Genomic DNA, 9,680 nt, shown 5'->3' on the forward strand with positions numbered 1-9,680 from the left:
TTGCCGCGGTTCCCGCCAAATACGAGCGCGGCGGCAGCGGCGGCAGCAGAAGTGACACCGGTGGGAGGCGGAGTGTGCAGCCTGGCCGCCCGACTGAAGCCTGAGCCGCCGCCGCCGCCGCCGCCGCCGCCGCGGAGATGTTGGAGGAGCCGGAGGCCGCGACGCGGACAGCCGCGGGTGGGTGAAACTGCCTAAAGGAGCGGGTCCACGCCTAAGTGGCCTGGGGGCCGAGACCAGGAGAAGGGAGGGCGCTTAGGAAGCTGAGGCCTCGGGGAGGGGGAAGAGTCAGCTTCGCAAGCTCCCTAAGGCATCTTGTGTCGCCTAAATAGCTGGAGCAAAGGAGGAAACCGAGGCCCAGAGTTGGATTTGATGGATCCTGAGTGCTTGTGTCCTCTTGAAATCAATTGGACCTTGTAGCAGCAAGTGGAGAAACTGAGGGCAAGGAGAAGAAAAGTCAGTCGTACAGGTTATTAAGTGCGTTTGTGAATTCCAGAGCAGTTCGGACCTTTGCAATGGGCGGGGAAATTGAGGCCTGTGCTTACTTGAGCTCTGGACACCAGGGTAGCAGCAACTCTGCGGGGCAGGGCTAGTCCAGAAAGGTCGGTTTGGGTGGTTAAAGCATAGCCAGGAACCCTTTCTGGATCCCCAAAGGGGTCCTTTGTGAGTGTGGTATGGACCAGTCGGGTACGTGTTAGGAGTCTTTGTAGCATGCGGCAGGCTTCCCGAAATGTGGGGTGCCTATTCCCCGCTAAATTGTATCCCCAGTGTGGGTTGAACGGTTGAGGGACTGGAAAAGACGAGGTCGGGCCTGATAGACTAAGATTTCTCCAATTGAGCACCACTGACTAGACAGCCCTTCTGGGTACATTACACTAGTCTGCAAGCTCGGAGATGAGGGGAATTGGGGATGGCCAGTCTCAGGATGGAGAGCTGCATCCTCAGTCTCCATCCACTTCTAGGATAACGCTGGCCCCTTTTACAGTTCTGATCATCAAAGATATACACACACACAGCCTGGAGCTGTTGTTCTGACTGGCTTGAGAATTTTATGTGGACATTAATATTCGTACAATTCCTGGACTCTCACGGAGCATTGTTTTTATTTAACCAAGGTGGAACGTTTAAAACCGAAACTATTGCTCTGGCAATAAAGACCAGTTTGGTGTAGCAGTTCACACCTGCAGTTCAGCATCCTAGAAGCTGAGGCAGGAGGATGATGAATTTCAGGTTGATCTGGCCTCTGACCACCTGAATTGTATCCTGGGAAGAAGAGAATCAATTCCACAAGCCTGTATCCAATAAATTATTAAAATGGAATAAAATTTTTAAAGAAAGAAGTGTCCTTCGGGGGGGGGAACTTTTTTTTTTTTTAAATAGAAAATTGAGGTGATGTTACCTTCCATTCAAATGAGAAGGGAGAGTGTTCTGGGGGTCCGAGTCTCTTAAGTTGGTGTGCCTGGGCTGTTTCTACTCCGGATAGCTGAGGTTGTAGAAAGCTTAAGTCTGAATTGCATGCAACATTAGGAAAATGTATGGGAATTCACCCCAAATTACTGATGGAGTTTCTGCGCACCCAAGTCAACTGTTTTAAAGGCATTTACATATGGCAGGTTCTCATCTGGGTGTTGTGGCACATACCTTTAATCCCAGCAGCACTCAGAGGCAGAAGCAAGTGGATCTCTGAGTTTGAGGCCAGCTTGATCTACATAGCAAGTTCAGGACAATCAAGACTATGTAGAGTCTCAAAACAAACAAAAAGACAGGCTCTATTTATGGTCTAATATACATGGGTTTTAATGTGCTTACTTATTCCTGCAGCTTTAAATTCATTTTAGTGGGAAATAATCTCTCTCATGAGGTCTTTAGGTCTTTAATTTATTTTTTGTAGTTATTAGTTTTAGACCAGGTCCCCATATAGCCCAGGCAAGCCTCTACCTCCAAGTGTTAACATGCCCTAGTTTATGCAAGACTAGGATGGAACTTAGACATTCCTACATGTTAGGTCAGTATGCCACCCATTGAGCCCAACCCCAGGTTCTTTATTGTGTCTTGACATGAGTACAGATTCTGCAACGAAATTTATTCATTTCATCTATTTAAGAATAGGATGCCTTCACTTAAAAAATTTGGTTTTGTTTACTTAAAGATTTATTTCTTGTCATGTGTCTGTGTATGTCTATGCACATGAGCTAGGTGCCCATGGAAGCCAGAGAGGGCACTGGATCCCTTGGTGCTAGACTTTCGTGGTTGGTTATGAGCTGTTGGATCTGGGATCAGAACAGCAAGTGCTTTTAATTTCTGATCCATTTGTCCAGTCACACTCACTGTGTCTGTGTGAATCAGTTCTTCCCTTCCCCTATGTGGGTCCTGAGGATTGAGCTCTGGTCAGGAAGCTTGGAAAGTCCCCCTCCCTACTCACTGAACCATCTTGTCAGCCCTCACTTGACTTTTGGGACATTCTTGGGCAGTTGAACCTTAACTGACCTAGAAGAAGGGCCATAATGCAAGTTTCTGAGTGAGGGACTCAGGAGGGACTGAGTCTAGGGTAGTGTTGCTCAGTGTTGACATTTTGAGCCAAATAATTTTTTGTTGTGGGACTGACTTGTTCATTGTAGACTGTTTATAGGGAGTGCCTGTATAGTAACTGAAAGTGAGTAGCATCCCCCAAACCTTCCCCAGCCATGAAAGCTGCCTCTGGGGGCTCAGGATGGGGCATAAGGGTCAGGGTACTTGCTGTTAAGTCTGACCACTTGGGCTCTGTCATTAGAACCTACAAGTAGACCAACAGGACAGACTCTTGCAAGTTGTTCTGTTCTGTGACACTCCATGTGGCAATGTGGACTGGCAGGTGCACACACAGCAAATATAAAAACATAAAACTGCTGAGGCTGGAGAGATGGCTCAGCAGTTAACTCTGACTGCTATTCCAGAGGTCCTGAGTTCACTTCCCAGCAACCACATGGCGCCTCACAATCATCTGTAATGGGATCCGATGCTCTCTTCTGGTGTGTCTAAAGACAGCTACAGTGTGCTCGTGTATGTTAAATAAGTTAATTTAAAAAAAAAAAATAGGCAGAGGCAGGCAGATTTCTGAGTTCGAGGCCAGCCAGGTCTACAGAGTGAGTTCCAGGACAGCCAGGGCTACACAGAGAAACCCTGTCTCGAAAAACCAAAAAAAAAAAAAAGTAAAACTGCAGAGAAGGAGAGAGGCTCAGCGGTTAAGAACACTCATTACTCTTACAGAGGACCAGAGTTCCCATCCAAGCACCTACATCCAGTGCCTCAGAACTGCCTAGAGCTCCAGATCCAGGGGAACTGATGGAATTGTAGATACCATGCACACAAACACATGCATACACGTAAATAAGAAAAATACATTGTGGCTGGGCATGGTGGTAGGTATGTGTCTTCGTTCCCAGCATTTGAGAGGCAGGGGCAAGTAGACCTTTGTAAGTTCCAGGTCATCCCAATTACATACCAAGACCCAGTATACAAACAAACTACTAAGTAATTCTTTTTTTAAGTCTGTAAAAGCAGGCTGTGATACTTTTTGTGCCTGGGATGCTAGCGTTTGGGAGGCCGAGTCAGGACTGCCGTGAGTTTTTCTAGGTCAGCCTGTGCTGCATAGTTGAACCCTGTCTCAAGCAAAGAGACGGTTCAAGTGGACCAGACAGCGCCGCAGGAGCCTGCTTGCCTTTGGCTGCTGTAGACTTTAGCTGGCCAATGGCCCTTACCCTTAGTAACTTCTGCTCTTCTGTCTTTACCTACAGCCGTGGATTGCAAAGACAGACCCGGGTTCCCAGTGAAGAGGTTAATACAAGGTAACGTCAGTTCTAAACCTGGTTCCTAAGTTGTTTCCATTGGCTTCTGTGGGATCCTTACTGGCCTGTGAGGGGCTGAGTGGAGGGCAGTGGTTTCTCCCTTCAGGCTGGATAGTCTCTCTCTCTCTCTCTCTCTCTCAAGTATCGGCCACTAAACATTGCAGGTCTCTGGTGTTTGTTATATCTTGTCTCTTCTTCGGTTTTGGTGCTGTGAATCCAGCCCAGGGCCTTACAGGACAGCCGAGCCCTACACCACTGAGCTGTGACTCTCCCGGACTTTACTTACACGCGTGAGTCTGGTGAGCCTGCATAAACATGGGGCTCACTATGAGTGTGAAGTTGAATTATGTTCCATGGATGCTGTATGTACGTGAGCTGAGGGGCAGTTGTGTTTCCATTTGCTGATTTTTATTTTTTAGTGATAACTAGTGTGTGCATATTTTAAGAGAAAATTCATTACGTGTTTATTTACTATGTATCCTTAACTGGTCTAGAACTCAGAGATCCACCTGCCTCTGTATCCTGTTCGCTGGGATTAGAGGTGTTTGCCACCATGCTTCCAGTTTTAATTTGGGGGAGGGGTTGTTTTTGGTTGGTTGGTTGGGTTGTGGTGGTGGTGGTAGTGGTGGTTTTGGTTTTTTGAGACAGGATTTCTCTGTAGCCTTGACATTCCTAAAACTTAATCTGTGAACCAGACTGACCTTCAACTCACAGATCTTACCTACTTCCATCTCACCACTCACTGCCCAGCCAGTTTTAATTTTTTTTAATGATTTGTTTATATTGTTTTAACTTCGTGTATCTTAATGGGCCACATGCATGCAGTGGCATTGTACCCATTGCAGGTGGAAGATACTTGTTACACCACCAAGTGGGTACTGGGGACTGAACTCTTGGGTCTTCTATAAGAGCAACAAGTGTTCTAACCACTGAACTGTTTCTATCTCCTACTTTATATACTTTTTAAAATATCCATTAAACTTGTAAAAATGGTGTGTGTGTGTTTCTGGGTGCTTATGTGCATTACTTGTTTGCAGGGCCCTGGAGGCCATGGGGTGTCAGATTCCCTGAAACAGGATTTATAGGCAGCTGTGAGCAACCAGATGTGATGGGAACGCACCTTGGGTCCTTTGCAAGAGCAAGAAGTGCTCTTAATCCTTGAGTCACCTCTCTAGTTGCTTTATTTTTCATCTTTGAGACAGGGCCTTACTTTTTAGCCCACCTTATATATTAGTTTCAATATCCATACTGGACCTTCACATCTTCCTACTTCAGTTGTAATCACAAAAGCATAGCTTCTCTAGAAGCCCCTTTCAACCCTGGGATTGAAATTGTGTGTCCTGCAGAGGAACTAGGAGGCAGAGCTGCAGGATCTCCAACTCACCATTTGATTTGTGTACAAATAAGTTAGATGGTGATTCATTTTTTTTGTGTCTACATGTATCTTTATATGTATTCTGTGATTTACATGTGGCAATCAGAAGATAGCTGTCTTCGGGTTTTTACTGCTGTCAAAAGACACCATGACAGCATTTAATTGGGGTTGGCTTACAGGTTCAGAGGTTCAGTCCATTATCATCAAGGTGGAAGCATGGCAGCATCCAGGCAGACATGGTGCAGGTGGAGCTGAGAATTCTACATCTTCATCTAAAGGCTACTAGTGGAAGACTGACTTCCAAACAGCTATCCCATACCCACAGTGATACACCTACTGCAACAAGGGCACTCCTCCTAATAGTGCCACTCCCTGGCCAAGATAGACAAACTACCACAATAGCCTTCTTCCCCCATCGGGGTCCTTTCTATCAGGCTTGGCAGCAAGTGCCTTTATTCACTGAACCATCTCGCCAACCCTTTGGTGTCTCTGTTGTGGGGAGATATGCCCTGTAACCCTGTATGCTGTCTCTGTGACACCCTGGCTTCTTCCCAGTAGGTGCTGGTAACTGCCTCCAAGTTGAGGCATTTAGACAGGCACTGCCTATGTGGGGCAGGACCTAAGTGGAGAGTGCTGCTGGGCAGTGCATGTATATCTCTTATTCCCCAACATTCACAAGCCATGTTCATACCCTTGTCTCCAGGCAGTGGGATTGTGCCAAGGATCAAGGCTCCTATCTCAGAGCCTAGCCGGCCATCTGGCTGACCTCAAGCAGCCCTCCCCATTCAGGGCACCATGGCCAGGCTGGCTTTGGTGGAAAGTATCTCTGGGCAAGGTTTGGGGAAAGGGTTGGTTTGGCTTTTGGATTATGAAGAATTAACCAATGGCACTTTGACATTTAAATGCATGGAATAGGCCCGTGAGCTCTGGTGAAAGTGCTGTGAATCCTCAGTGCCTGAGTTTGATTCCCCTGCCCCTCCCCCTTTAGTTTTCTGAGTGTGGGTGTTTTATTTGTGTGTATGTCAGTACATCATGTGCATGTCTGGTGTCCTTAGAGGTCAGAAGAGGATATCAGGTCCCCTGAAACTGGAGTAACAGCTGTTTGAGAGCTATCATGTGGGTGCTGGGAATTGAACTCAAGAGTTCTCTGCAAGAGTAACCAGTGCTCTTCACTGCTGAACCATCTCTCCAGCCTCCAGCAGCTCCATTATTACTTGAAATTTTCATCCCAATCCCCAATAGGGCCAGTAATGCCCAGATACTTAGAATTTGTGGATGGGTGACAGTCTCCCTTTGCTGTCACTAAAGATGCTGCTTCTCTTCATTTCAGCCCGCTTGCCCTTCAAACGCCTGAACCTTGTTCCCAAGGAGAAAGTTGAGGAAGACACATCACCAAAAGCAGCTGTGGAAAGCAAAGTCCCGGATCTACAATTGTCTTTGGGCACTTTTGAAAGCCAGTGTCACACAGGCTCTCATGTAGGCTTGAGTACGAAGTTGGTCGGTGGCCAGGGCCCCATTGATAGCTTCTTGAGGGCAACAATCAAGCCAGTACCGAGTGTGGTCATTATCGACCTGACGGAGAACTGCAGTGGCATTCCAGACAGCCCTGAGGGCAACAGTGAACTAAGTCCTGACACTGCTGGTGTGGTCACCACAGCGGAAGGAGCTGCCAAGCAGCAGGAGCACTCTGCAGCAGAGCTGTGTCTCCTAGAGACCCCTTCAGACATCACTTGTCACACGGAAGAGGAGCCTGGGAGTCCAGGAGACCCAAAGAGGACGGGTGACTGTCAGGCTGGTTCACTACAGAGCTGTCCGGAGCTGACCCCAGGTTCTAGGACATGCCCCACCAAGGAGTTATCAAGCTGGAGCAAGGCAGGGGATCTCCTATTTATAGAGAAAGTGCCTGTGGTGGTGCTGGAGGACATCCTGGCCACTAAGCCCTCCATTGCCTCTCTTCCCATGATGTCCCTGGATAGGAGTGTCACTTCAGAGAGTGAAATACTGGAGTCCTGCCCCGAGGATGACTCCATACTGAGCCACTCCTCCACCAACTCCTCTTCTCCAACCAGCTCTCCTGAGGGACTATCCATACCCCCAGAACATCGAGGTGGGAGAAGCTCCCCCTCCACCCCCATCTGCAGAGTGAGTACCCACCCTCCTGAATCCCAGGGCACTGATGGCCTGGAAACTTGCCCTTCCCGCCGGATTACCATGTGGTTAGTGACCCAGGAAGCAGGGCCTCTCCCCGGGTAGAGCCCTAGTTTGGAACACTAGGCTCCATCCCAGGTACCTCAGAAACCTATTAACTGGGAAGGTAGAGACAGGAGGATCCACAGGTCAGGGTGATTTCAGTTACATAGTGAATTTGAGGCCAGCCTAGCCTGCATGAGACCTTGTCTCAACCCAATCAAAAAACTATTATATATAATCACAGTGTTTGGGAGGCTGAGGCAGGAGGATCTTGCATTCATTCAAGGCCAGCCTGGGCCATATAGGAAGACTTAGAAAATTGAGGAAAGGTATCTGGGGCTATGCCTCAACAGTAAAGTGCCTAGCATGTGTGAGGCCCTGGGTTCAATCATGAGATGGAGGACCTGCCTGTGAGTTACTCCACACATCTTTGACACCTGATTAGTAGTGACCTTAGGCTGGCCATGTTGATTGGAGAGGGATGTGACTTCTGCTGGGTTCTGGTTGTCAGTCTAGGCTGCATCCAGAAAGGTACCCCAGGGCAGTCTGTGCAACCAGCTGGCTTGTGGCAGCAACATACCACTCATCTTTAAATATCATATTGAGGACTGGGGTATATCCAAGTGGGGAGCACCTACCTATCAAATCAAGTCTCACCTCCACACCAGAAATAAGCAAACAAACATCAAATTAATTAATAGATAAATAAATAAAGAGAAGTGGGGAAACGGCAAGTGTTGGAAAGCTCAGCTTTGAAGACAAGGGGAAAATGAGCCTGGTCACAGCATGAAGGGCCCCATTGTGAGACCTGGGAAGCCAGGGCCTTAATCACACCTCAGCACCTCTTGTCCCAAATGCTCAGGAGCATTGGTTGTGGCTTTTTAGAATATTTGCCTGTAGTTCCTTTTCTAGGATGGAGTCGCATGAAAATAACCCCTTTCCATGATAGCACGTTCATTGTTCACATCTTGTTTATGCAGCTGTTCTTTTGGGAGGGGGGACTAGAATTATTTATTTTATGTATATATGAGTATGCTGTGACTGTTTTCAGACACACCAGAAGAGAGCATCCAACCCCATTATTGATGGTTTTGAGCCACTATGAGATTGCTGGGGCTTGAACTCAGGACTTCTGGAAGAACACTTAGTGATTTTAATTGCTGAGCCATCTCTCCAGGCCTATGCAGCTGTTTTTAGGAGACAGTCTCAGCAGATTTCTGATCTTGTGGCTCTTATAGTCTTCTACCCACTCACTCTTCTGCCATGTTCCCTGAGGCATAGATGTAGGAACTGGACTGTAGGTATATCCGTGCTGCTGGACTCCCCAAGATCTGATAGCGTCTTCGTTGTGACCAGTTTTATTTGCTCTAAGAATTGGCATCTTTAAGAGAAGGTGTCTGTATATACCCAGGAAAGGTGGCTTGTCCACAGAGACTTGGCATTTGGGCATCTGGAGCTAGGCTTGTGGGTTTTCAGGTGGAGCAGGGTTATCTACTCTTGTTTCTACATCTGCTGAGTCTACTTCATGCTCCTACATGTGCAGGACAGGGACCATCTACTGGCCATGATCCCTGTAGGAGGATGACTCTCCCATTCCTAGCAGCCATCCTTCCTCAGTAGCTCCTCAAGTACGGTGGACATTCATGAGTGTACTCCATTTGTGCTGGAATTTTGTGTGGCTTGATCTGTGTAGGTCTTAAATATGCAATCACAGCTACCATGAGTGCATATGGGTGACAATTTTGTCATATCAGGAAAGCATAGTTTTACTGCAGATGTCTGCAGATTTGGCTGTCATGGAGGTAACATATATCTCATGCAGGGTCAAGTATACCACTATCTTACTTGAATGTAGATTTTGTGGAGTTTTCTCTTTCTATATCTCAAGAAAGAAACCTGGGTTGAGAGCTGGTTCATCTGTGGATGTAAAGATAAGAACACAGGGCACTGGAGAGATGCCTCAGACCTGGAGAGTACCTGCTTGCTCTTTCAGAGGACCCAGGTGCAGTGCCCAATACACAAACATACATGATGACAGACATGCATGCATACAAAACATACACATAAGTAAACGTGTCTTTAAAAGAGGAACCTGAAGGGACAGCTATTACCACCAATTAGGACAGCTCCGTTTAAATCTCATGCATGTTTTTGTGTTTGAGGATGCTTCTGTGGTGTTTTTTTTTTTTTTTTTTTTTTTTTTTTTTTTTTTATATAGGGTTTTTTTTGTTATCACAGGGTGTTATTGTCTTAATTTTCGTCAATCTTCGCTTACCCCAAATCATTGTATCTCG

The 9,680-nt window shown here is 47.0% G+C and overlaps 1 protein-coding gene across 1 annotated transcript in view; it reads left to right on the forward strand.

Annotated features, from left to right (window-relative positions):
- Positions 1-9,680, forward strand: part of Chaf1a (chromatin assembly factor 1 subunit A) — a 27,481-nt gene continuing 17,801 nt past the window's right edge. Inside the window, exons 1-3 of the mRNA XM_021186233.2 lie at positions 1-177; positions 3,771-3,821; positions 6,527-7,338. Of these exons, the coding sequence (XP_021041892.1) occupies positions 138-177; positions 3,771-3,821; positions 6,527-7,338 (903 nt within the window). The 5' untranslated portion in view covers positions 1-137. The remainder of the gene's footprint in view (positions 178-3,770; positions 3,822-6,526; positions 7,339-9,680) is intronic.

The sequence above is a fragment of the Mus caroli genome, chromosome 17 (assembly GCF_900094665.2).
Source record: "Mus caroli chromosome 17, CAROLI_EIJ_v1.1, whole genome shotgun sequence".
Lineage (NCBI taxonomy): Eukaryota > Metazoa > Chordata > Mammalia > Rodentia > Muridae > Mus > Mus caroli.